A 26,891-nucleotide genomic window follows, 5' to 3' on the forward strand; every position below is an offset into this window, starting at 1 on the left:
CAGAAATGCCGATTCGACTGGGATTCTAGAATTGATGGGCGACGCTGTAGCTCCATCCCATCGCGATGGTTATCGCAATCAACAAGTCATGGCGGTGCGATGATGACGGAGATGGTGACGATATGGGCGGCCTCCCACCGGCTCCTCCAAGGCAACCGTTGCCCTCTTTTGCCCTCTTCTGCCCTCTTCTGCCTCCTGCAGCTTCACTTAGCGCGAAGTATATGCACCACCCAAACGTCTGTGCGAATTGCAGATGGAGGACTCAATGACCGCCGGGGTCGGTGGGGGCTGTGTAAACCTGCCCGTGTTGAGAGAGGTCCTCCAACCTGTTCAGCCAATCACTTGGTCAAACTCGGACTGGGCGACCGCGCGGATGTTGCATGCCGCTCTCGTGCGTGGGACCACACGCATGGGATGGGTAGCCTCGATAGATTAATCGCCATGTTTGAGCATAGAGGACTCTGCCGCTTCGCTGTGCATACGGCCCGTGGTCATGGTGGTGGGCACGGCGCCGTGGCGTCCTGCACAAGTGAGAATGCGATATGAGCCCACTTGGTTGCGGCTTTCTTTCCATCTTTGCGCTTCGCACGTCACCCGCTACAAACACTCAATTGTCACGAATTCCAAATGGAAACGCTCCCACGTAGTACAGTGGGATCGAACCGTGCATGTCTAGGAGCCATTCAAGCTTACTATTGTACCATTATCCTACGCAATGTACAAAGCAGCTCATCTGAAAAAATAGGGACAGTAGCTATCTCCACACGTTTAAGCCTAGCTCGCTTGATGAACACAAATTTACCCTCCAGCGCACGAATGGATATCGTAAAAAAAACATTGCCAAAAACAAGCCCCCCAAAAAATAACTCTCTAAACTGAAATCAGAGTTGGCGAAACGCAAACGCCCTTCAGGCCCAGCTATAATCTCTATTGCTGATGCGAGTAATCGTAGTTGTGTTGTGCCGCTGGGTACGACATGGCGGGATAAGTGCTGCCCTGCTGGTAATGTATTTCGTTGCTGCTATCGAAACTCATGCCAGGCACCTCAGTCGCTAGCCCCTGTGGGTCTTGTGGATAGTAAGAAGGAAATGGCGTGGTATTCGTATCAACCGGAGAGTCTGTGTACATGGCCTGTTGCTGCTGGACAGTGCTCACAGGTGTCATGCCGTATTGCTGTACTCCACCCTGCATGTTGCTGTGTTGGTACGATTGATTAGGAATCTGCAGCACGTTGGAATAGCCATTGTGGGGCTTTGGGAGAACCTGAAACCCGGGATAAGTTTGGTTAGAATAGCCTCCAGCATTATTACCGACATAATTCGCGTATTCGTTGATGTGGTTTGATGGTGGGACCATTTGTGGCGGCGGGTATGTCTGCATCGTAGTCGATGCCACCTGTGGCTTCGTATCGTGAGAATAGAGACTCTGGGGGCCAATGCCAGGCGCATATATCGAACTGGGATTGTATCGTAGAGTGTTATCCATGGGTGAGCGGGCAGAGGCGATGGACAGCTTGCGGCTTTCTGGAAGTTCTATAATGGGACTAATGATGCTGTCGGCGTTGAGCTGCTTCTGGTTCACGAGCGGTAGGATAGGCATGCTGATTTGCTCCATATGCTTCGCTAGGTGCACAGTCAACTTTTTCCAGCTATTGCAAATATTGCCACAAAATCGACATGGCTCATCCTTTGGCTGCTTTACAGTGTCGCGCCGGCAGCTCTCAACAATGGACCAAATGTCTTCTACTCAACTGTCAGCAACCGTTGTAATGTGGGTTGACACCTATCTTACCCTGATCATTGGCTGTTGGGGCCTCTTTGTTGCCAGCTCGACCTGTACGTTGACGTGGCTCGGCAATCTTGTGCTCGCGAACAAGATGCTGTACAAAATTGTCTTTACGATAACAGACATGGTTACAGTCAGAAATTTGGCACGTCCAGTTCTCAAGCTGACGATGCCGCTCATTCTCGTGGCGAACCCAGTCAGCTTTGCGCTTGAATGACTTTGGCTCTCCACAATTTGGAAAGGTACATGTGAAGGGCTGCACATCTTCATGTACATGTTTAGTCCAATCGGAAGGCTTGTAGAATTTCTTCACCTTAAAACATAGTGGACATTCAAACTCAGCAGGAAGACGTTTGACTGGAGGAAGCGGTACCCCTGATGGGAATGCAGCAGGGGCAATATTTCCCTCTACCATGTGCTCGCCATCATCATCGGAAGAGCCAGGGGCAGTAACTTGGAAACCAATGAACGGAGCTTCGGCATCTTTCGCTCCTGTTCGTGGAGGAAGCAATTTTGCCTCTCCACCCAAGTCCGTACAAAAGCTGCCTGACGGGCACTTTTTGCTCTGTACGGAATTCAAGTGCTTCACCTTAAATTCCAGCAATCGTTTGTATCTCCTCATCTGCTCCTGGGTAATACGTTCAACCATAAAGTCATCAAGGCGTGGGTTGAGCTGTCGCGTGTTTGTCCTGAAGCCCTCATACGTTGGGATAATCGGATCGGTGCGAACCGTTAGGTCCATTGTCACTGGATCGTGGTCGTCATCATCGTCATCTCCAGCTGGACTTGGCTGTGCAGAGGGCTTCGTGGCCTCTGTATCTGCAAGAGGAGAGGCAAGCATGGGCATTGGAGGGCCTCCGTGCTGTGTCATTAGCTCTGCAAGACCAGGTGACTTGCCAATGTCACTCCTGCTTCTACTACGTTTAATAACGCTCCTAGGTCCTCCCTTATACCATGGGCCCGCTGGAGCTACAGTCAAGCCCGTAGAGCTCAATGGGCCGGATTCTTTGCTGTGACTGCTGAGATTGGTATCTACTCGTGGTGATTTTGGACGACCCCAACTACTCATACGCTTGGGTTTCTCCATGACAGGTTCCTTTGACTTGTCCGAGGATGCGTCAGACGGTTGAACAGGGATGCTGCTCTTGCGTTTCAGTAGACTGCTTGGCGCCCGCTTAGGGAGAATGGTCTCGAGGAAACTGGGTCGGCGTTGACGTTCTTTATTCCTTTTTGGGTCAGGTTCGATCAATTTTGCGACGCCGGGTGAAGCACGAAGACTACCAATATCAGATTCACTAAGACGACGTGATCCCACTGTAGCGGCCAGGGAAGCTTGCTCAATATCTTTTGCTCGTAATCGAAATCGCATCATGGCAGCATTTGAAGTAGGTGGCTGATAGCGGCCGGAGCTTGATGGTTGTGGTGCTGCCGAAGGTACATCGACCCAAGGTTTTACGATGGCACTGGCATTCAAATCGATCTCATGAACAGGCGGGAAATACGAGTTCTCGACGTGACTTGTACCGAAATCGATGACGGCAGGAGGAGACTCGGGCTCTAGAGACTCATCATCTTCGTAATCGTAATCGCCGAAGTCGCTTCGCTCGTCAATGTATACTCCCGGACCGGGTATACCTGTATCATCGATACGGCCAAAGTCTGTGTCGACGCCGAGACCAAAGCTGCTAGACAAAGCCTGCCGTTGGATGTCGTTATGGCTCTTCGCCCGACGCCTGCCGGTCATTGGCTTGAGGAGGTTGTTTGCGGGTGCCACATCGCCTGCTTCACTCCCGACTTCGCTCTTGGTGAGCCATTCCTGCACTTCCAGTTTCTTTTCTTCCTTGGATCGCTGTTCGGCAATCTCCTCAATGCTGGGGATCCACGCATCTCCCATCTTTAGGCGATCATCAGGACTAAGACCTGTTTGGCCAGATGCTCCGGGTGCCAGCCATGAACCATCTTCGTTACGCTCCGGCCTATTGACCATTGGCTGGATATATGTTCGTTCTGGAGTGTCTGACTCGTTCTCCGAGACATCATTATGTGCGTAGGGGGATAAATGATTCCCAGAATGGCGACTACTGAAGCTCAGTCTGCCGATAGATCGGCTACGATCTGAACGTGAAGGCGATCCTTCTCTGCTGCTGCTATAATTTTCAACCCGTACGATGGGACTTGTCAATTGGCGTGTGAGGGGCTGAATGTTGGCCGGTGGCACGTTGCCAGGACTGTTTGTTAGTGCTGGACTTTGCATTTGTTTCGTAGGTGTCGTGTGCTGCAGATGGCTTGCATGGTTCGGTGGTGTTGATATGTTTCCGTTATACTGCGTTGAAGGAAACGTAGAGCTCTCATCGCCCAATGCGGGGCTAGAGTTGTTGGTTGCGCTGGGTGATAGTAATTGCTGGCGCGGATCCAGCGAAGTATAGGAATGAGTCATTGCTGGCTGAGCATTGTACATGTTCAGTGAACCAGTGGTCAGAGTTGACATGTCAACGTTTCCTTGGAAAGACTGGAAATTACTGGTCGCACTGCTGTCGGCGAAATTGAGAGCAGAAAACTCATCAAGGATTTGTCCGCCGAAGTTTGGAGTCGGACATGTGCTGAGATCTTGATAGTTGGGGTCACTCGTGTACCCAGCTTCGGAGCTGAACTGTTCTACTGACTGTTCAGGCGAGATGTTTTGGCCATTTGCGTAGTAGGAACCTGGGGAAAGGTGGTAGTTTTGCGACGGATTGTAGACATTTGACGGTGGGAATGACATGTCTGGATGTAACGACGAGTCGAGAGAAGAACCAATATTAGGTGTGAGGATGGTGTCTTGCCCAGGAGTAGCGGATGAGGCCATGGATGCATCGTATACCATGGAAGCAGGTTCCGCAGAGAAGGTAAATGCGCCTTGCGCTTCCGGCATTAGGAAATTGCTGGTAGTAGGTGCGGGATGATAGCCGCTAGCCTGTACATCCTGGAGGTGGCGTTGCTGGCGGCGAGCATCTAGGAAAGGCTGTGTATGAGTATCGACCTGCATCGTTCGTCCGACTGCGCTGGGCGACCAAAAGGCTGACTCAATGGTAGATTGGATCACAGCAATCCACAGAGGGTGGCGACAAACAGGATGGTGCGGAGCGGTAACGTGACACTGTATGGCTATTCAGGGTGGCATAGTGCTGCCTGATGGGTTACCAATCCAAGTTATGCGAAAACCACAGTGGCAGAAGAGGAGGGGTAAGTGTCGCAACGCCTTCAGACGTGCAAATGGATTGACTGTAGGGTAAATCGAGACAGAAAAATGTCGCGGCGTGACCGATGGCGAGGGAGGCCAGGCGGCTGGGACCTTGATACCGGTTGGCGATCTGCCTTGTACAGGAGGGGATCCTGGAGCCGTTGTGGCTGGAGGCGGTGCCGGCAGTTCAATGTGGGACGGGCCTAAGATGGAGAATGAGAAGCTCGGGAGAGAGTGCGAGCAAGTGCCAAAAGAACAAGGCAAGTCTCCGAAGAGGAGTCGGTTGGCGGAAACAGGGTGAAATTCGAAGTAGACAGTGGAGCCAGCCGCAGCAACGTGGGAAAGTAAGAGGAGCCGGTCAAGGCTGATTCCCCAAGATGTTCAAAATGGTAAGACTGGGGTAGAGGGGAATGCGCGCCAAGCGGGCCTGTGTCCGTGTTTTGGAGGCAATGCGGACGCCGGGTGTCCTGATGGTTGGAAAGCAGTGAGTAACAAGCAGGATGGGTGAAAACAAGCGCGACGATGCGACGGCAGCTGTGAGCTTGACTGGCGCCTCGAGGCAGATTTGGCGATGCGTGACAGGGTCTTGGCAAGCTTGATGCAAACGGCACAGCCTCAGATGCTATACAGAGGCGGGAGCAGGGGGCCGACTATGGAGTGAGCGGGTGGCTATGCCTCCGCCTCAAACCACATGGAGAAATTGGTACTGTGTATGGTCCCGGGCGGCCCTGTTGTGTCCTCGGTCAACAACGACGCCACTCTGGACAGCACTGTATGTTTGGGGCATACGATCAGGTCAACCTTCGCGCTGTCCGCATAACGCTGCCCACCTACCCGCCCGCATACGCTGGCGCTTAGCGGGTCTGCAGCCGCTGCGGGTGCTATATAAAGGTATGCCTGGCTTAGCATTGGGCCTCACGGGGAGTGGGTGCCATGGCAGCAGACGCTTCTTGTGGCACGTTGACGGCCTTGAGCCGCTGTCTTGCCTTGCCGATTCGCGCACATGTCCATGTTGCGATGCGCGATGCGATGACATTGCATCGGCGCCATCAGCCACGCACGGGCATGAAGCCTCTCTAGCTACGTCGCGAGCGGGTGAGGTATTACATAGTTCGTCGCTGAGCCCCGGTTTCGTCGAGCGAATGGCGAAATACTAACGGCTGATGGTGGGGCCTGTCGGAAGGATGGCAAGACGGCCTGTTGTCTTGAGTAGTAGACTACTACGCACTGCTGTGGTTCCAGCCAGGTGGTTTCGAGCATGTCAGCCTTCAAGCAGTAAACTTTGGCAAGTGTCATGAAAGCGGAAGCCACACTATGAGATGCCTTGAAACACACTGCTGGCGAGGTGGCATGCAATTCCAGGCAGTGCAGATGCCGAGTTGCCGGCCTGCCATTGGTGGAATCCTGTATCAGGCCGGCACACAGTTGCTCGCCAATTCGCGCCCACGTATAAATAGAGTGGAGAGGTCGGAGAGAGGAAGGTGTACTACAGCAGAGCAGAGCCCAAGGTATAGATACGGTATCGTGGCATGGTGCCTCAGTCTGCTGAGGGATGCAAGGTACCCGCAGCCTTCCCAAGTTTGGCTTTTCAAAGAAGAAGCTGACGTCATTGTGAATGTCGATGTGGTGGTGGTGGTGGTGATGATGATGGTGATGGTGTTGATATTATTTGAGGCTGCTTATCTTGTACCGTGTTTGTCTGTGCAGAGTGTGCATATGTAGGTAGAGTATGTCTGGTTCGGTTCAGTACAACCATGGCGCAGGATTGGCATTGAAGCAGCTCGGACCGCATCTCGGGTACATATTAGCTAAAGTGGAACGCATGATTTGATTCAAGATGCTTGTGTTTGCAATCGAGCAGTGCAATCTGGTGCTCTGTCGATGGTTGACCAGATCTATTGCGGCAGGCCAAGCTAACCATATCGGCAGCAAGTCGCACCTTCCATATCGCCGTGCGGGCAGGCGCAACCGGCCCTTCTGCTTTCAGCGGAAACGGCTATCCACCTTCGGCGGAACGGAGGCTAACAGCAACGCATCCACTTTGTCTACTTACCCAACCCAGGTTGCTGTCAAAATGCCACAATTAGTGCCTCTGGTTGCTGCTGCTCGTCTCTCTTCTTCTCCCTTTATCATCTCTGCGAACCATCTGCGACAGTCCAGTATTCGCCACTCGCACCATCCCCCGCTTCAGAGAGCTTCTTTTGTATGCAAGCGGCTGCACTTGCATGTGACAGCATCACCAGACTAGCCCAGCACCACAAACAGAGCGCAACAAACTCTCCACTACATTGTGAGCTGTCACAGCACCGACCACGACAGTGTTCCGTCGCTTCGGGCCCGATAGCACTACATCTGGCTTGACAAGAAAAAGAACGGACAGTCTCAGACATCCTTAGCACCTTTTCTCGCAACGCCTAAAGTTTTAAACACCGTATTCTGGTCGGCTGCACAGTTCAACACCACGTGCGCTGCATTAATTAAGAGCACCCCATTGCTTCTCTGTACAGTAAACGTCAAGCTTTACAACTACTCAACCTACTCACACTCCAATCATGCCTGGAATCAGCGAAATCATCCCACGGCCCGACTCGAGAGAGCTTCTCCCACCGTTACTCGCCTGTCTAGCAACAGCAAAGGCATCCAAAGACGTGCCTCCAGGTCTTCTTCCTCTTCTCTCGCCCATACTTCGCCAGCGTGTCCAGCTTCTATCCTCTAGCGAGTGGCTTCCGCTGCTGTCTTGGGACCAGGAAGTGGCGTCTCGGCTCCCAGAAGCCATTGAGAAGATCGACGTCGAGCCGCATCCCTCTTCGGGCGAAATCGAGGTTGAGGAGCCAGACGAGATCTTGTATCGAAGATCAGACGCCGAGACACTACATGCAAGATTGGTGTTGGGCGAATATGGAATTATACCTACCTACCTTTGGTGCACAGGCGGTGAAGGGGGAAGTCGCTGGCTGCTGGCGGAGCTGAGAGGGCTAGCAGACGCCGAGGACGGCACAGAGTGGTTCAAGAACGTCGCCGATGCAAATGAAGCTGGCTTCAGGCGAAAGTCTGGCACCGTGAAGAGCAACGGCGTCAAAATCCAGCAAGTGGCCCTTCAGCCAGAAGTGGCCGTAGAGGAAGACGAGGATGATGGCTCATACTGGGCCGCATATGACCAAACTCCTGGGAGAACACCACAACCTAGGCGTTCTCCTGCTCCGATAAGCAATAGCCAAACGCAAGTTGGGCCCACGCAATCAGAACTCGAGTATTTTGCGCGTTACGCTTCCGAGGTCCAGCCAGCACTTGACGCACATGACCCTGATGAAGAAAGCCCAGCTGCAGGAGAGTCTACATTGAATGGTAACGCTCTCAACTACACCCAAAGTGAAGCTCTCGACATATCCAACCTCGGACCCAATGGCTACGACTCGTCCGTTGCATCAGCCCACACAAACGGGCTGATGAATGGTAATGGTATCCAAAGTTACGACAGCGCCTTACATCAAATGTCGGTCGACCAAGACCGAGACACGGCGGCCAATGCACTAAACCACCCCCGACCGTCTTCTTCAGCGTCTTCCAACTCGATTGAGAAGCTTGAACAAAAAGCAGAAAGCTCTAGTCAAGCGGAGCTTGCCATCAAGCAGCACATCAGTACAGACATCAAGAGTCTGTTCCGGCTGGCGAGAGCTTCGGGTATTGATAGGGAGGAATTTGAGAGAATTATACAACGAGAACTCGAAGTGCTGCCCATGTTGGAGCAAGAGTAGTTGTAGATGGGGGGGGAGGCGCTAGGAAAATAAGATGAGATTGGATAGTTCAGGAAACACTAAAAGCTCCATGTCATGAGCATTCGGAGGTATTTTGTATGTGTACACATGTGGTATGACACTCCAACCTAAAGAAAAGGGTTTCGGTTGACTCTTTTATTTTTATTTCATCATCAACGACCAATTTTTATTTTTATTTTTTACAAAAGCTGAAGCGGGCCATAGCCAATGCTCCCAATTGAATTTCTACAAATAAAAGTGTCCGTCTCCGATGCCTTGCACATTTCAACTCCGTGCTCTCCGAAACATAGTGCACATCTACCTCCGTCTCTGGGCCTCGCCGCTCGCGAATTTGGCCCCGCTCGCCTTGAGCTGCTGCAGAATGTCAACGGCATTGGAGCTGTTCAGGTTCAATGTCGTGTCCATATTCGCACTTCCCCTACCAATCTCCTCAACCACATTATTCGGGTCCGCAGCGCCAACGACCGGGATCTCCGACGCGAGCCACTGCTGGAAAGGCTTTGCAACAAAGTAACCATCTTCTGTGAACCAGCGCGTCATTGGCGCGCGAATATGCAGCGTCTGCTTAGGATTCGAAGCGTACGGGGCAGGTGTGAATACGACGTCGCATTCGTAGATGGGAATGTGTTTCTTTGTCCACGACGATATTCGAAGCTTTGGCACCTTTTAGTTCGGTCTCTTCCTGTTAATTCTTTTTGGGAGGTGGTCGAATGCGTACCTTGCCTGTTTTGCCCTCGCCCTCGTACACGAGGCCCTTTTCTACAAACCAGAGCCAGTAGGTGAAGATGCTGTTGAGCACGAAGTAGGCAACTACGGCGGGGAGAGTGAAGGGCTTGCTGGCTTCCCAGCCGAATTTCCAGTCGTAGTAGAAGAGGGCGCCTGCGATGGTGACGGCTGTGTAGCCGAGGACTAATCGTATGTCGGTGCTTGTGTGGATTTGCTTGAACTTGAGGCTGTTGAGGTAATTGGGGAGGGCATCGTCTGTTGTGCTCTTGAGATCTGTGCACAGTATGTGTTAGTGTTTCGTGTTTATATAAATGTACATATAATGCATGCGTGGATTGCAGATTCCTGAACATTGAGCATCCCGCGTAACGTACCTGGCAGCGAGTGCACTGCGATTTTCTGAGTTGCCGACATGTTTGTTTTCTCAAAGTTGATGTGCACAAACTAGGTTAGAGAGATACCGGGAACAGACAGCTCAGAATCGCAGGGCCTAGCGCTCGTTTTCTTTGCGGAGGAGGAATTGGTGATGAGCGTTGCTCGTGGTGGATGGGACACCTTTCCACAAGGGCAAAGCGCGCGGACCCTGGTCGTCCCGCCGGAGCCTCAGCGGGCGGCGGAGTAGCTCTCGACTCTCGACCTTCGTTTCTGGGCCGAACGACAACCATCGACTTTGAACATCGCCCCTCCACCCTCCCTTCAACGTTCGCCCATCCCGCGCAATTCGCCTGTTCCCGCCAACCATGGGGCAGCCCGTAGTCCAGACGATCCATAGGGATCCCGCCCTGTTGTATGTTGTTCACGACCTGTGGTGGATGATGCATTGATGCGACGAAAGACGGCTGCTAATATTTCTACTATAGTTGGTGGATTCTACTCCCCATCACCGTCGTCATGGTACAGATCCATTTTCAACAATTTTCCATGATGCACCACAGTCTGACGCCCATCTCAAGGTCCTTACCGGTATCCTCCGCCACTACGCCATGACGCTGCTGCAATCCACGCCTAAGAAGCAAGACCTTCCCAAGATCCGCCAGCAGCGCTCGCTCGTCCGCGGCGTCAATCTGCGCACAAACGCGCACGTCATCTCGCCCGCCTCATTTGCGGCGCGCAAGGCATACATGGTGCAGGCGTTCCAGGAGGGAAAGTTCCTCGCGGAGCCTGAGATGAGGGGGAAGCCTAGACCGAATCCCATGAGTGATCCTGCGGCAATGGAAGGCATGATGGGCATGATGAAGGGCCAGATGACGATGATGATTCCGCAGACGCTGATTATGGGCTGGATCAATGCCTTTTTTTCGGGCTTCGTTATTAGTAAGTGCTGATTTCCTTTGCTGAGGCGCCGGGTTGTGGAGAAATCAATGGCTTCTCGTATTCCAGAGCTTGCATCTCCAGGCCCTTGGGTCTGGGGTATTTTCAGCTGGCACCTCGGATCTATTGCTCTAGAATGTTTTAAGCTATGCCGACTTTCGCTCGGCTCGGCTCCTGTATACATGGGAAAGCGAGCGGTTGTTGATTTTGCGCTCTCGAGTCATGGCTTCGCATCGAATTGCTGCATCTCCCGTGCTGGAAAAGCAATATGGATATATGCTAACCGGCGCTACTCCACAGTGAAATTACCTTTCCCGTTGACGCCACAATTCAAATCGATGCTCCAGTCTGGAGTCGGTACTCGTGACCTCGACGTTAGATGGGTGTCGAGTTTGTCCTGGTACTTCCTGACATTGTTCGGCCTGCAACCCGTCTATAACTTTATCCTGGGAAGCAACAATGGTACGTGTTCAGTAGACATTCGCCTGACTACTAGTTCAAGCTGACAGTGGGCCCTCAGCTGCCAACCAGGTTTCACAACAGATGGCCATGGCGAATCCAGGCGCGGGTGGTATGATGGGTCCCGAGCAAGACCCTGACAAGCTCTTCCTCAATGAAGCCGAGAATCTGGAGGTGCTGGAGCACCGATGGATATTGGAGGGAATCGAAGACCGACTGGTTGCCAAACTTGGAGCGTGATGTCGCTACATTGTGCTAGGTACTAGTAGCTGTCACTTAGCCCTGTAGTCAAGTGGCGTCCTTAAGTATCGAGGACTGGCCTAGAAAAATGATTTATCCAGCGACAACCATACCTTGTTTGGATTCCTGGCCGAAGAGGAGTGATTCCATGAGTGCCGTACATGATGTTCCAGTCGCACAACTTTGGGGGCAGTGGTGCCATGGCTTGCGGACCAACATGGACGCCTACGGGACCAAGTGCCAACCAAGGCATCTTGTGCGAGGGGACTAATCACAACAGCTTGAAACTTTCTCGACTTATGCACTGCGTCGCCCGATAATCTCCTGACAAATAGAAGAAACTCCTGATTGACGATAACCGCGTTCAGTGTGTCCACATGTCGACGCAGGGGTAACAGATGGTCCTCCAGGCGCGTTGTCCTCGACCTGAGAGGCGCATTGACCCGCAAGCGAGTCCTCCAGAGCCCATGTTGCCTGGCCGCCACTCGTCGGTCACCATCACAGCATGCCATGCTCCGCCCCCAATTGCGCCTTCGCCAACGCACCATACTGCCTAGTTTGTCAGGCAACTCCATCAAGTCGTACGGAATACACAAATGTTGAGACAGCCTAGGCGTACTCTTGTTACCTTCACCATACGGTATACACGGCCAACGTCACAGATGGATCCATCCTAAACAAGCCACGGGAAACACTGTCCGGCAGACCATGCTCTATCCTATCTCCATGTCCAAATAGAGTCGTCTTCGGCGAGACGCGCCCCTCATTCTGATGAGCTGTGCTGCGGTGAGCTCCAATCAAACATGCCACCCCTCCACCCTCTGATCCTCCACACTCCACCCACAATGGCAATGGCGCTTCCTCTTCGTCGGGTTCTTTGCTCCCCATCAGCCATTGCTTGTGCGATATAGGCCTCGGAACAATCGCATCCTTGGTGCCGGTCACCCGGGCGAGCAGCCCGGCAGCGACTGGCCACGAACCCTTATGTGCGGCCTCCCAAGTGAGATGTCGGTACTGTCGTGTAGGTGGTTCGTCCTCCGAATGCGCGTCGTCCGTTTACTTGTTCGTTTTTTGGCCCCCAACGGTCAAACTGGTGGGCCTGCGGGTTGACATCTTGAACGTGCGCATGGCCCGTACCCTCTTCCGGACACCTTCTGCAAGCTACGCTGTCCGCGGAACAGCTCATTGACTCAGGTTGGCTTCGTCGTATCGCCATACGGCAGCGATCGACCCAGACTAACGAGATTGCTTTTTTGATTTGCAGCTCCACCCTGGGGCTTGCACTCTATGCGCCCGTGACGGCAGACGGCAGGAGCCAGAGCCCTGTAAAACAGGTGGTGGCTGACAGCTGGTCAGGGGGCCCGGTCCACCGGTGAAGCTGAAGCGCGCAAGATGAACACACGCCAAGGCAACTCTACTTTTATTGGTGGCTGTGATGCGGCTCTGCGAGGACTCTATGGCATAAAACACTGTGGACCATGAGAGCCTGAGGGTGGAGGTACACCATAGTACCGGAATTCGAGGGCAGTGCAACCCAATAGCAAACTACTCTGGTTTGCTGCCTTGGATCTCCACCACCTTCCTGATACTTGCTCCGCCTCTTTTGGTTTTGCTATCTTTTATCTGGTCCCCTTATATTCTTGCGGTTTGACTTGCAGACTGTGCCATCGCAGAGAAAGTGATATCTTGAACTAGGGCATCTCTGGATACGGTTAGAGTAAGTTAGCAACGTCGAGCAGTATCAGAAATGTTTATTCTAACATTTTCACTCAGTCCAACTATTTTTCAACCCTACATTCAGATTTTGTCCCAATGTTCACCATGGACACCCGCCAATTTGGAGACTTGTCACAAACACACATGGAGGAGTCTCGCTTTACCTGGAATACAAACCACGACAGCTACATGTACCCATACAAGCAGCATGTAGTAAATTATCCCTCGGAAGAAAACATCTGTTTCGATGACTTTGGCGAAGGCAGCATCAGCGTTCCACCCATGCAGCGCTTCATGGACGACATGTACCCCTTCAGCAGCGGCATGTTAGAGGCAAACATGCCCCTATACAACCAGTACACAGCACATCTAGAGCATCAATGGCACCCATCGGACAGCCTTCGACATCCTTCCCCTGACTGCACATCCTCTGGCAACACCAGTCAGAATACTCAGGACGAGCTGCGGTCTCCGTACATGTACCATGCTACTCCATACACTGGTCCTATGGAATACCCTCAGACCTCGTTCCCCTGTTTATCGATCGAGCAATTTCATAATGCTCCTTACCAGGTCGACGTTCCGCCGTTTCCAGGTAACTGTACCCTTCGTCAACTCGAATACACCCCCGTGACGGAGGCAGTTGCAGAGGAAGTCGAAGATGGTAATGTCAAACAAGAGGCCGTCCCTAACCACCAGCAAGGAACTGTCAAGACAGAAGAGACAACAGAGTACACAGCCTATGCAGACTCGGCAATTGGCCTATCCACACGAGACGCTCAATCAGTTGAACCAGTCGAACCAGTCGATTTCCCTGAAGAGTCCACTTCAGATTCCGAGTATAGTCCGACGTCTAGTCGGTCTAATAAGAGGAAAAGGTCGACAGTGTCGAGCAATAGCTCTAGTCGTACATCAAAGCGTCGCGCACACACTCGCAAGGAATCACAAGCGTCAAGCCCTACGACTTCGATCAAATCCGAGAAGAAACAACGCCGGACCTCAAAAGCCTCCCAGGGTCCTATCGACCTGAGCACCCACCCTGACTATCGCCGCCCCTTCCCTTGCCCATTCGCTGTATACGGCTGCAAGTCCGACTTCGTCTCCAAGAACGAGTGGAAGAGGCACGTCAGTACCCAACACATTAAGCTTGGCTACTGGCGCTGCGATCTCTGCCCGCCGTCGGTAGACCCAGACGACGACGCTCTATACCACAACGACTTCAACCGCAAAGACCTCTTCACCCAGCACCTTCGCCGCATGCACGCCGCCCCCAAAGACAAGTCTCCCCAATCTATCAAGGAGTACCCCGTCACCGAAGCCAACCTCTCCGAGCACCAGAACCGCTGCAACCGCTGGCTACGCGACCCGCCTCAGCATTCCAGCTGCCTCTTTTGCAACTGCGAATTCGAAGGTGCAAACTCTTGGGATGAGCGCATCGAGCATATCGGACGCCATCTTGAGAAGGATCATGCGAGTCGAGCTGATATGCTTGATTGCGCTATGTGGTATAAGGATACGAGACTTGAGTCTTATTTGCTCGATGAGGGTCTCATTGTACGAAATGGAAGTGGTTGGAGCATTGGTGATGGTAACCCCTGCAGGGTTGCTGTTGTAGAAAGTGATGTGGAGTCTGAGGAGGAGTGAAGGGAATAGCCAAATCGTTTTTTGTTTTGTTTGTATCGCAGCTCATTGCGAGCGACGTTTGTTTTGAGGATTTTGTTTGGAAAGACATGATGCTGGTGCACGGTCATTATAGCTGGATACCCCCTCTCCCTTTTTTCTGGTTTTTTTTTTCTCTTCTATTTCCAACCCCGAGATTAGATCTCGTTGTCGAATTTGATAGTATATCTCATCATCATCACCCGAATATATGATTCTCCTACAGAGTTTTGGATTTTGCATATCTTGACGCGCGGTTGAAACAACAATGTACCATTCCTTCAGCTCCCAGCCCCCAACACACCAAATCATCCTAACAGCCCACACGAAATAGTCCTCCGTATCATTGTACCCTCGTCCAGAATCCGTAATCCCACACCCGCCTATCTCCCTACCCACGCCCGACCCCACCTCCACTATCTGCCCCCCATCCCTCCTTCCCCCCTTCGTTCACCGACCACGCACTAACCCACCGTGGCTGAGCAAAGACAGCCCCACCCGCATATACGAGTTCCAACCTGCACACTTACACATGCGTCCCTGTACGGTTTAGTCTTGTTTCGCGTGCAAAAGTATGTAGTCCTTCGTGGCTGCGCCTCTGTGCGCCCCGCTTTTGATCTTTCGGGCGCGGACTTTGGGTGTGGTTGGGGTGGGGGGTGTGTGAGTCAAAGGAGGGGAGGGAGAGGGGAGGTAGGATTGAATTGAGAAGGATGGGTGGGAGAGGAGGGGGGGGTGTTTGGGTGTTGTTGGTTGTGTTGGAGACGCTGAATATGTGGACTGGGAAACTTGCAGTCTTGGTGAAGCTGGAAAAAGTATGTACCCTACTTTACCAGGGGCGTCTGAGAATTTGCTGAAAGCAAATGCAAAAGTATTTAATCATTAATTCGTAAAAAGGGCTACATAATGGTTACAAGCAGTGAAGCAGAATCTAGTACATCACAATTCATCCTTGTATTCCTCCTCACTCCCCTCTTGGACGTCTTCTTCATCTTCCTGCTGAGTGTCCTTCTTTCGTTCCTTCTCTCTTCCCATACCCGCAGTCTCCTCGTCTTCATCCTTGCTCGAGTCCTTCTTTTTCTTCTTCTTTTTCTCGCCGACGTCATCCTCAGTATCAATAATGCCTCTTAGTTCCCTGCCTTGACGCGTAGTTGCAAGCACCAGTTTCCATCCCTTCTTCCCTGCCTTCTTCTTCAGGGTGTTCTTGAACGTCTCTACATCTTTGAGATTGCCTATGTCGTGTTTCTTCATCTCTTCTTTGGTCATTTGCTTTCCGTCGCTGCTGGCTACAACAATGAAAGATTCCTTGCCACCACCCACAACGAGCGACTTCTCGATGACTTTGCCCTCACTACCGACAAGCTTCTTTGCGCCGACTTCGATACCACCAATGATAGGTCCGCGCTTTGTCGAGCCTTCAAGGCCAGTTGTAATGTCACGGAGCGGGTTCATATTGGCATCATCAGCAGCTTTTTGGGCGGCTATGAGCCGCTCAGCTGCAGCCAACTTGGTGGATTCTTGCACGGCAGTCCAGGACTCCACTTCTGACTCTGCTATGACGGGCTCGCAGATGATGGGGTGAGCAAGTTTCTCCTGTGGTGGTGTGAATGCAACGTCGTGGCAAAGACGGGGTGTGTCGACGATCATTAGGTACGAGCATGTGCTCGTTTCCTTGACCATGGAAATGCGGTCAGCCGACTGCGGATTGCAGTGGAACTAGATGTTGCATCAGTATGGCAAGGCATAATGCAATCGCGTCGGAGTACACACCTGAACATCGATTTTGCGTGGTTTACCGGTCAGATCGCACTCGGTGCCGTCGGATAACCGTTGGACCATGTACCTGCTCGAGCCTTTTGTCTCCAGCCTGGGCAACTCCAAGCCCTTTGCTTCGGCATCCCCCTCATCCTCATCACCCTCGTCATCAAAGCCCTCCTTGCTGCCTTGCTCATTGCCGAGCGTCTTGCGTGCATTCGCTTTCTTGCTCTTCTCTTCTGTAGGAAATCTTCCAAGCACAAAGCTGTGTACGCTCTCGTCTTCTACTGGCGGGTATATGGGAACTCCGCGACCCGGTGGAAGTTGATGGAATTGTTTGACCTCGCCCTTGTAGCAAAACCTATAACTCCACCAGCCGCTCAGATAGTATATGCAATTGTCTCGCATGCCCTCAAGCAGCTCCCATCCACGGTCCGTTGCGCGTACAAGCTCCTTCTCTTCCTCTGCTTTTGCATCCTCCGCAGAGGTTGTGTCGTTCTGGGCGACTTCTTCAGGTATTATAGGTATGCTGCACAAGTATCGTTGTCCGTGTAACACTACTGCTTCGTAGGTATGTTCCAGCGCATCGTCTATGGGTGTTGTGTCCGCAACCGGCTTATCGCGCTTGGAGAGTTCCTGTGTTTCCTGTGATCCTGGTGTCGCTGAGCTCGAGCTGGGTGATCCGCTTGCAAGAAGGGAAGTCGCTTCATTCTCGGTGATAAATGTGTCTGGCCATAAAACCTCATACTCGGGGCATGTTAGCGTGTAGTTCTATGATGTCGGTCATAGCGCGTCATACCTGGGGAAAAGCGAGTAAGTCATCAAAAACACTGAACGCATGTTGGCTCGCGAGCGCGATGCGCAACACGGCCGGAAGCGCCCATAGACCTCTCATGTTTGGAGTTGCCGGGAGCGCCGAGGGGCGTCAAGTCAATTGAGGGCACACTACGTGGAGCTGGTTGCGGACTTCTTGTAGTCTGGTTGGAGCCAGATGTCACTTCCGTCGAGCTATGCCACATCGGGTAAGACCCATGAGAGATGGGCAGTTCGCACATGTTTCGAGTATGTTTCCACCTTTCCCCATACCCATACATGGATTGCAATGATGTCGCTCTCCCTTATTGAAAAACAGATATGACGAATGTCTCCATATCATCGTGTTTGATGGCTTCCACTTCGGAGATTTGAATGGGTGAGGAATCTCCACCGACCTGTCCTATTAATGGGATAGTGAATTTGGACTACCACATCAGTGGTAGAATACACTGACATTCGCACTTGAAAGCACCATATCTGCTTCTATTAGCGTGTCTTGCAAGGCGAGGGTTGTTCTGTCGTTTATTGGTTGATGGTAGGCCTGACATGACGCGGGGTAAGAGCAGTAAGTACATATACACAAGGCCCACCGTTCCGCTAGCCTCTCGAGCACCATGCCAAACTATACGCCCAGTCCTACGGTAGGTCTCGTACCATTATAGCTCAATGTGGATAGAGAAGCATGTTCCTCTCACCTTCTAGTGCGCTGAGTGTGCCAACGAAACCGACATATCCTGGTGATCCGCTTCGAGCAGGCGAGATCAGGGTATTATGGCTGCAGCCTGGCAGATGGGCCGATCCCATCGTTTGCGAACTCTCCAGCGCCGAGATCAAATTCGCGCGATACCGAGCATTATCCTATGTATGGGGCTCACAGTTGCACAAACGATCCGTCCGACTTAATGGTCGTAGCTATCCCGTGACCTTGAATCTGGAGAGTGCGTTGAGACACCTACGAGCAAAGTACAACAGAGGATTAGTCCTTTGGGTTGATGCGTTGTGAGTACCGTTGATCCTCATGTATCTACAGTTCAGGTCTAACCCTGTCGTGTTTTTTGTTCCAGATGCATTGACCAGGCGAATGGCGAAGAAAGGACTCATCAGGTCCAGCTCATGGGACGCATTTATGCGAGTTGCCAAGAATGTCTTGTATACTTGGGACAGAGCCTTGATAGCACTGTTGGAGCATCGACTGAGCCAACATCTATTCTAGACTTTGGAAAATATCGTACGCATCCCCATGCTCAAACAACCTTGAAGCCAAGTGACAAACCAGGACTATACAACGTGTTTGAGTTCTTCTTTAAGTTGAGCGAGTCCAATCACTTGCATGAAATCTTGTCCGCTCATGGTGGGCAGGAAGAAGCAGGCACAAGTTCCGAGGGTCACAAGAGCTACAAGAACAGTATGCATTTTTTCGAGGCACTGCGAATGTTCATGCATGCTCCATTTACGCCCTGGTGGTCCAGAATATGGGTAATACAAGAGGTGGCACTTCCTCCCCAAGTTGTTATTCTGTACGGTACAATCTCTGCGCCATGGATAATATTCGCTCGGGCCGCAAAGGAGTACCGAGTTCACAGTAGTTCGTGCTGCCGTGAGTTTCTCCAAAAATTGCCTCGAGACGAAGAAGCTGTCGTGCGCAACAGTTTCGAGACCATGTCAAAGATAGAGGATCTCCGACAGCGTTACCATACTCATCAGTCAGAAACGGCTTACTTGGGCCTGTTGGACTTGCTAAGGCTATTCCGAGATAGGAAGGCATCTGAACCCAAAGACAAGGTGTTCGCTCTCCTTAGCATAGCAGAAGTTGTGCCTGGTAGAGAACCTTTGACACCAGATTACTCACTGAGCGAAAAAGAAGTCTATCGCCAAGCAACGCTGGAATCAATATACTCGACCAAATCGCTTTCAGTATTTAGTACGGAACTGGGAAGAAAGTTCAGAAGTGACTTGCCATCGTGGGTTCCGGATTGGGGTGCGCCGGGAAGTCATACATATCATTTGCGAGCAAAAGCGATAAAATACTACAACGCATGCGAAAGAGAAGCTACACCAGATTCAATAACACCGACGAGCAGCATCAAATCCATTTTTGGAGGCTCATCTATGATATTTAAGAGAAGTCTTGTACAGTTAAACCGCCCCAGATATATGTACTTGAGGGACAAACTCAGCTTACAAGGCATGAGAATTATGCGAGTGGAGGAGGTGGGCGAGATCATGTGGGGAGACGACCCTGCTAGCAGCCGGCACACGCTCTTACAATGGTATCATATGTGGTTGCGATATGCGAAACCGTTCGGGGAGGAGAAGCTTTCGCTGCATACTGAGAGTATGCAGCCATCACAGAGAGTTCCCCTGTTCAAGTTCTGGAGGACCATGTGCGCCGATGCAATCCACGAACACGCAACCACAGGGAGCATACGGAGAGTACTGCCCGAAGACATGTCCACTTTTGAAACATGGATGAGATATTCGAACATGTCACCTTTCAGCAGTGCAGAAAACAGAGAGAAAGCTGGGGTTTGGTCTAGCAAAGCGGAGCTGTGGAGTCTTTTCCTCTTCGTATGGCCGACAGCACCGGACAAGGGCTTGTCAGATGCACCAGACACCGTGTATATTCCCATGCACTTGGAGGACCGCAACCTTGTGTACAGTCTACTGCTTGACTTAATGCAAACCTCCGGACTGAAGATGTCAGTCCTTAAGGAGATGACTGGGGAAGGGGGCGCATGGAAAATGATTTACCAAGAATTGGTCTTACAACTCACAACCGCTTACGGAACTAGTGTAGGCTTGTATGCGGACAGAGAGAAGAGTCAGATTCCTAGTATAGAGCGGTCGGTGAGCATCGCGACATTGTCGCGACGGCTGATCTGCAGTGATGGGCTGATCGGGCTGGGCCCAGCGGACATGGCTGTTGGAGACCAACTATTCCTTCTGCCTGGAGGAAAGACACCATTCGTCTTACGTCCACTGGGCCATGACGTGTTTGATGTGGGTAGGGAGAAGGCAGTGTATAGGCCTAAGTACGAGATCATCGGCGACTGTTACTTGGATGGGTGGATGGATGGAGGCGCAAAAGTCGACTCACGAAAGTGGGTCGACATTGTGATTGAGTGAGCTGCTGTCAAATGATTGAGCCGAGGAGACTTTTGAATAGCAACAGGCCGTCATGCTTAGTATATACAAGATCTGAAATGTCATCGAGGAGGGGGTTGTATAGTGAGCAGTTAGATGACGTCAATAGACGCGTAAGTTGTTCTTTACGCGGTGACGCGAAAACACGTGACTGAACTCATGAGGCGAAATCAGACAGCGGATTGCTGCCTTGCGCAGGGGGCGACCCACCTTTCCCGGAAGACAGCCAATGACGGGACGCGCGCGGGCCGCTCCCAAAGTCTCACAAGCCGCGCGACAGGTCCAAAGTTACTTTCATTCCCTTTTGACGTGTCGAGTCTTCGTCTGCTTTGGTTTTGTTGCTAGCAAGGTGTGTACCGGCCTCAATTGCAATCGCGCCAAGGACTAGTCTGCGAGGCACTTTCACGCTGACCCTCTGTCATAGAGCCTGTTCCTAGGGCAACCCTCCGCCGCATTCCACCCCACCCCATCCTATTCCAATCGTTCCACTCCTTGCCTTGTCCCAGAAGGCAAACGTCCGCCTCGCCGTGTCGACGTATGCGAACCGTATCTGCCGTCCCTGCTTTTGCTGTTTGACTGCTGCCTACCAATACTCAACCCGTCAGTGCGTACTCCATTTCGCTCTTCGGCGTCGCATCGATTCCAGGACGCGAATGAGATATTCACCGCGACAGTATAAGGAGGCACACATTTGAATTCTTGAAAAAGTGCTCGCCCGAGCAAAGTCTCTGCCTAGTGCACTACAGAACGACTGGCTATAGCAGAGCACGCAAAAGAAACGTCAAGGAGCGGACTTGTCGCAGCTTGATTCTCATGACTCACTGCTACGTCCCATTGACTTGGAGCACGTAAAGAAACTATCGCGCAATTTCGAGGGCTAGATTCAAGCCGCCCTGCGTTGTGACCCAAGGTCGCTTTCCGTCTGCTTCATTCACCCTCTACGTGCACGGTCCCATATCGTGCCTACGTTGCCCAAGTGATCGCCTGCTTTGCTTTCAGCGCAAGCGACAGCCCCCGCTAGACTCCCATTGCGCAATACCCCGCAACGCGCTATCTACCCTCCACAGATACATAAATTGCCCTCTCAACCCCTCCGTTTGCTCTACGGACATTATTCTGAGCCACAATGGAGAATGAGCCTTCCCAGCCCACTCAACCCTCCACACAGCAAGTGCTGGACCCTCGTCGCTTAGGTAGGAACAACTCGGGCTTGAACGACTGTGACATCTCAGATGTCCTCGTCATTCTTCATCCAGCTACACCGACTGCCATAAAGATTGTCGAGCATGCGGCACAGCACAGGCCCGAGCATGTACTGTTCCGGAATTCCGTCGACTCCATGGGCGAATCAATCAGTGATGCTGAGGAGCAAGAAACTTTCATAATAAACCCTCATCCAGACCAATCTGGACGCAGTTCTCGTGCCGGGGCCGACCTTGCCCTTCGCCTCTCGTCCGCAAACAAGTTGAAGTTCAAGCAGCTTGGCTTCATATTCGGGCGCAACCATCAGAGCGCCGACATCATCTTTGGCCAGGATTCTGGAAAGAGGATCAGCAACCAGCACTTCCGAATCTACATCAACATGGACGGTCTGCTTATGCTCGAAGACATGTCCACAAACGGCACTATTGTTGATGAAGCCCTTCTCAAGTGCAAAGACGCACGCTTTAGCAAGATCCGAATGCTGAGCTCCGGCTCCATCATCTGCATACAGAACTCCAATGATGCGGAGATGATCAAGTTCATCGTCCGCATTCCTTCACGAGTGTCTCATCTGGAGCGCTTCCGGGAAAACCTCCGCAACTTCATTACAGAATGTACGCCTGACTTTGGCGAGGAAAAGAGCAAAGTTGTGCAACGAGTGGCGAAACAGTATGGTGGGCCTTCCATGAAATGGGATGGCGGGAAATACTACAACATCATCGGTGTGTGTCATCGGTTCCCAAGTCTGACCTATACTAACCCCAGGCAGGCCAAATTGGCAAAGGTGCTTTTGCTACCGTCTATCAGCTCGCGGTGAAGATGACTGGTAAACTGCTAGCCGCAAAAGAACTCGAGAAGCGGCGGTTCATGAAGAACGGCATGCTTGATAAGAAGATCGACAACGAAATGAAGATCATGCAACATCTTCGTCACCCTAATATTGTAGAGTTTGTCGAATACTACGACCAAGGCGACTATTTGTATATCATCATGGAGTATGTCCGACAAGGTGACCTACAAGGCTACCTCAATCAGCATGGGTCGATGAAGGAGGAGACTGCCAGGAGCATGGCTCAACAGATTCTGAATGCCCTGAGCTATCTGCACCGAGCTAAGATCACTCACCGCGACATCAAGCCTGATAACATTCTCATCGCCGATCTTGATCCTTTCACCGTCAAGCTTTCGGACTTTGGCTTGTCAAAAGTCGTCAAGCACGAGGAAACATTTCTCAAGACCTTTTGCGGTACTTTGTTGTACTGCGCTCCAGAGGTTTTTCCTGATTTCAACGGCCAGTCAAAGGGCACCAAACGCCGGCGTGGAGCCAAGGTGTACCATTCCTATAGTTCTTCGGTCGACATATGGTCCTTTGGAGGTGTCCTCTGGTATGCACTCTGCGGCGAGCCTCCATTTAAGGGCATTGCCGACGCCACCGGTGAGGCCATGTACAATAACATTATGGCCACCCCACTCGATCCAACGCCACTCCGTAAAGCAGGTGTTTCTGCAGCCTGCATCGACCTCTTAACGCAAATGCTTCGAACAGATCCTTCCGAACGGCCGACTGATCGTGATTGCCTGAACCACCCATGGCTCAAGGACGGCGCCATAATCCCTGCTGATCCCGCCTTGCAGTCCATCATCGAAGAGGAGGAAGAGGAACATGGAGAAGAAGCTGAGCAACAATTGTCGCAACTCAGTCTTCAAGAAGAAGAGATTCCAGAGTCGGAAGACGAATCTGATGTTCTCTACGATGACCAACTCATGGGTTTTGTCACAGAGCGACAGCCAAAGCGAGTCCGTGCCGACCCTCTATACCCCCGCCATCAGATCAGGGATCGCGACGAATCTAGTATGGAGCCTTCTTTTGCTTCATCTCATTTAGTCCCTGAAGGTGAGAGTTTTCAGGTTATGCCGACACCCAGGCGGCCTCTCTTTGGTGAAATTGGACAGTCTGCTTTAGAAAGCTCAGGAGTACTAAGTGCGCACGCCAACGATGCTCTATCACACGAGGAATCTATTCAGCTTGCGCAGAATGACGGTGCTGCAGAGTCGAGCCATACTGAAGATGGCTCAGACTATGAAGGACCTTTCACCGCACCCGCACGTCTAGATCGTGGTGTGTCGTCTTCTAGTCTATTGGGCACCGAATCTTTAGTAAGAGATCTTAACATGACATCGCCTCATTCTCCTGTCTCCCGAACGCAAAGTCCCGCCATGCCGGCAACACCCAAAACGCCAGAAGTCGTTCAGCACAGCTCTCTAGACCAGTCATCTAAAGAATTCAGTCAAGTGAGTGAGCCGACTCCAAGAGCACGGCCATCCGGGATGAACCGTCTGATTGAGCTACCGGTTACTGCATCCTACTACTACGACCCAAGGGATCCAAATACACACAATCTGGAATACGCTTCTAAGATAAGCGGGCATGACTTTTCATCCATCAATCAGGATGCCGCGATTGAGACATCTGCGTACCCAGATACAGTAGGGGTGTCACGGACAAGCGAAACATCAGCAGCGTCAAGTGCTGCTGCAGCTCCTTCTCCTGCTGCTGAGATACCGTCTGTCCCCGCTGAGCTGGATTTCCGCCCACCTCCAAGGCGACTGGGCAAGCTTGTTGCAACGCCAGATTCGTTTGCTCCCAACCTCACACTGAACATCACTCAAAGTAAGACTTCGTGGGGTCGTCTTGCAAACAACACTATTGTATATGAGCATAGTCGCGACACGCGTGTCCCAAAGACTGCATTCATCATCTTCTTCTATTCGCCCAGTGGTCAGTCCCAGGGGACTGTTGACGATCTCTCCCAGCAAGGCAAAGATTGGACTAGTTTGCAGGACCTGCACGTCGGCATTTGGACATGCGCTACGCACGGCATCTCTATCAATGGCAAGCATCTCAAACAGCAAGACGAAAAGAAGCGTGCGTTGTTTGGTCATTTGCACACTGGCGATATTGTGCAGGTCTACCACGACTCGCGCGGAACCGAGTGCCTCAAGTTCCAATGCGAATTCTATCTTGGTTCTGGCAAGGATCCACGACCGCCGGGTAAGAGCTTCAGTACACTCATTGGGAACAGGCTTTCGCAATAAGTCGGTATTTAGTGTTGCTTGATCTCCACTTCCATATCAGGGGATCCCACGGTAGTTTGTTTCTTTCTATTGGCTTCTACATGACCGTATTACCGCCGGTGTTTGGCAATCTTTTGTACTACCATTTTTTCCCTTCATCACCATTATCATCACTTTCACATCACTTTTTTCTTTTCTTACAATAGCAGCATTACATTGTCTAAAGAGTGGGTATAGTTCCCTAGACTGGAAATGCCATGGAGACGGGAACAATTGTCGTTTCTCTTGGCATCGAGGGAAATATTACGGGTCTGGTGGGTTATATCACGGGGTGTACTTTCTTACATAGTTTAGATATGTTGGTTTCAGAGCGCCATTGGAAATGTGGTGATTTGGTACCAACGTAGTTTAGTACTAAAGTGGCACAAAATAAACAAGTATATCTCAAACCTGTTGGAATAGTATGCTGTGAGGGTCGTCGGGCAAATTTGATATCTTTTTGGAGATTCTGCCGGGCTCGATATATCCTTTGACTGGTGGGCTTAACCATGGTCATGCTAAGTCTTTGTTGCGAAGGCGATATCCTCTGTATATGTGCTTCCCACTGACGATTGTTCGAACTATCTGATGTTTTGCCGTTCTGTCTGCTCTCGGGGGGGAAGAGGAACAAAAGAATTATGGTCAGACGGATGCTGGACTATAATTTACACTAGATCTTTACTTGGGAGACAGCTACTGTACTTCAAGTTTGCGAAAGAATGGATATTGTTGATCTTTGACAGAATAAACAAGAACATGGCGGAGACTAGAATTGTGGGCAAATACTGGTTAAGTTGCTCTGTTCAGGTCCTGAACATCGTGATGTTGAAAGTTCAATGAAATAGCCCGGATTCCTTTCTATATCGACTAAAAAGCTTACGTTTGATCCGGATACTATAAGGCAGCACACATGGATCAATACTCTGGAACTTGGCAAAGTCTCTCTTAGGATACCAACAAAAAAAATAATCCACATTCTCTCTCTGACGCAATATGCATACATGAGAACGTTATTCTTGTTAATTCAACTTAGGATCTTATAACGTCGCGTTACTAGTTCAAACTTTTAACCAGCCTATCTAACTAAGCGCATAAAATATATATGATTCAACACCAATTGCCAATGATTCCACTGTCTCCATGTCCTCCGAAAGCCATCACACACACCCACTAAAGCAATAAATTCCTAATTATTTAACATGTCCATCTAAGAAACCCACCTCTCCCTCTTCCCACCACAATGCTCGAAAAATACCAAAGAAGAGGCAAATTTTCCGCTATAATACGGCTACACCACTCTAACACCATACATGTACATAAAACAGCAAGTATTTCCTTTAGCTTGCAAATCTACAACACTAGTTTTCCTCATCTCCTACTTCTCACCAAAAAAAACAGACAAACAAATAAACAAACATGGACACGTGCCACTTGTTGTCCCAAGTAGTACACCAATTAGCTCACTGAAGAAAAATGAGAAGAAGAACCAAGACCAAAAAGTGTGACTGTGAAAATAATCGCGAATAGCTATAATTTTGAAGACAAGGGGGGGGGTGGGGAAAGTCACCAACGAAAGGATTGAAATGTGAATTTCCAAAAAAAAAAACAAGAACAAAAAGTGAAGCATAGTAGATAAAAGGAATGTCGAATGGGGGTAAAAAAAAAATTCCGTCCTTGATAGAGATTAAGCGAGAAAGTTATGAAGACTAGTAATACCGCAAAAGAGAGGCACGTATGTTTTGGAAAAAAATAATAACTAAATTCTTTTCCTTTCAACTATGGAATATGGTACACACACACACACACACAAACCATACCACGCCCGCAAGCCAGGCGACGAAAAAAGAAAAAAAAACAAAGTTTTACAATAAACTTTAGCTACATGGAAAGAAAAATGAGCGACGAGGGGTTTTTTTTCTCGCAAGATATACCCCCAACGAGCACTTCGTTGTGGAACTGGGTATATACAA

General features: G+C 51.0%; 9 protein-coding genes across 9 annotated transcripts; 6 read left to right on the top strand and 3 right to left on the bottom strand.

Moving 5' to 3' along the window:
* Nucleotides 1-927: 927 nt before the first annotated feature.
* On the bottom strand, nucleotides 928-4,810 carry COCVIDRAFT_38938 (hypothetical protein; the record flags this gene model as incomplete). Its single annotated transcript, XM_014699814.1, has 2 exons — nucleotides 928-1,742; nucleotides 1,792-4,810. 2 exons carry the CDS (start codon nucleotides 4,808-4,810, stop codon nucleotides 928-930), a joined length of 3,834 nt encoding a protein of 1,277 aa, XP_014555300.1.
* A 2,032-nt stretch (nucleotides 4,811-6,842) lies between these two features.
* Nucleotides 6,843-7,299, top strand: COCVIDRAFT_17139 (hypothetical protein; the record flags this gene model as incomplete). The annotated part of the gene is made up of 2 exons (XM_014699775.1): nucleotides 6,843-7,208; nucleotides 7,240-7,299. The coding sequence occupies 2 exons, from the start codon at nucleotides 6,843-6,845 to the stop codon at nucleotides 7,297-7,299; spliced, it is 426 nt and encodes a 141-aa protein (XP_014555261.1).
* A 258-nt stretch (nucleotides 7,300-7,557) lies between these two features.
* On the top strand, nucleotides 7,558-8,760 carry COCVIDRAFT_102739 (hypothetical protein; the record flags this gene model as incomplete). Its single annotated transcript, XM_014699815.1, has 1 exon — nucleotides 7,558-8,760. The coding sequence occupies one exon, from the start codon at nucleotides 7,558-7,560 to the stop codon at nucleotides 8,758-8,760; it is 1,203 nt and encodes a 400-aa protein (XP_014555301.1).
* A 318-nt stretch (nucleotides 8,761-9,078) lies between these two features.
* Nucleotides 9,079-9,921, bottom strand: COCVIDRAFT_38940 (hypothetical protein; the record flags this gene model as incomplete). The annotated part of the gene is made up of 3 exons (XM_014699816.1): nucleotides 9,079-9,435; nucleotides 9,500-9,780; nucleotides 9,882-9,921. The coding sequence occupies 3 exons, from the start codon at nucleotides 9,919-9,921 to the stop codon at nucleotides 9,079-9,081; spliced, it is 678 nt and encodes a 225-aa protein (XP_014555302.1).
* Nucleotides 9,922-10,247: 326 nt separating this feature from the next.
* On the top strand, nucleotides 10,248-11,517 carry COCVIDRAFT_38941 (hypothetical protein; the record flags this gene model as incomplete). The annotated part of the gene is made up of 5 exons (XM_014699817.1): nucleotides 10,248-10,294; nucleotides 10,368-10,401; nucleotides 10,461-10,821; nucleotides 11,119-11,280; nucleotides 11,339-11,517. The coding sequence occupies 5 exons, from the start codon at nucleotides 10,248-10,250 to the stop codon at nucleotides 11,515-11,517; spliced, it is 783 nt and encodes a 260-aa protein (XP_014555303.1).
* A 1,821-nt stretch (nucleotides 11,518-13,338) lies between these two features.
* Nucleotides 13,339-14,877, top strand: COCVIDRAFT_17143 (hypothetical protein; the record flags this gene model as incomplete). Its single annotated transcript, XM_014699776.1, has 1 exon — nucleotides 13,339-14,877. One exon carries the CDS (start codon nucleotides 13,339-13,341, stop codon nucleotides 14,875-14,877), a length of 1,539 nt encoding a protein of 512 aa, XP_014555262.1.
* Nucleotides 14,878-15,828: 951 nt separating this feature from the next.
* Nucleotides 15,829-17,539, bottom strand: COCVIDRAFT_27778 (hypothetical protein; the record flags this gene model as incomplete). The annotated part of the gene is made up of 3 exons (XM_014699818.1): nucleotides 15,829-16,605; nucleotides 16,660-17,391; nucleotides 17,444-17,539. 3 exons carry the CDS (start codon nucleotides 17,537-17,539, stop codon nucleotides 15,829-15,831), a joined length of 1,605 nt encoding a protein of 534 aa, XP_014555304.1.
* A 603-nt stretch (nucleotides 17,540-18,142) lies between these two features.
* COCVIDRAFT_102674 (hypothetical protein) lies at nucleotides 18,143-20,586 on the top strand (the record flags this gene model as incomplete). Its single annotated transcript, XM_014699819.1, has 2 exons — nucleotides 18,143-18,459; nucleotides 18,525-20,586. 2 exons carry the CDS (start codon nucleotides 18,143-18,145, stop codon nucleotides 20,584-20,586), a joined length of 2,379 nt encoding a protein of 792 aa, XP_014555305.1.
* A 1,144-nt stretch (nucleotides 20,587-21,730) lies between these two features.
* Nucleotides 21,731-24,903, top strand: COCVIDRAFT_38945 (hypothetical protein; the record flags this gene model as incomplete). The annotated part of the gene is made up of 2 exons (XM_014699820.1): nucleotides 21,731-22,529; nucleotides 22,577-24,903. The coding sequence occupies 2 exons, from the start codon at nucleotides 21,731-21,733 to the stop codon at nucleotides 24,901-24,903; spliced, it is 3,126 nt and encodes a 1,041-aa protein (XP_014555306.1).
* Between the last annotated feature and the right edge of the window lie 1,988 nt (nucleotides 24,904-26,891).

This window comes from Bipolaris victoriae (genome assembly GCF_000527765.1).
Source record: "Bipolaris victoriae FI3 unplaced genomic scaffold scaffold_57, whole genome shotgun sequence".
Lineage (NCBI taxonomy): Eukaryota > Fungi > Ascomycota > Dothideomycetes > Pleosporales > Pleosporaceae > Bipolaris > Bipolaris victoriae.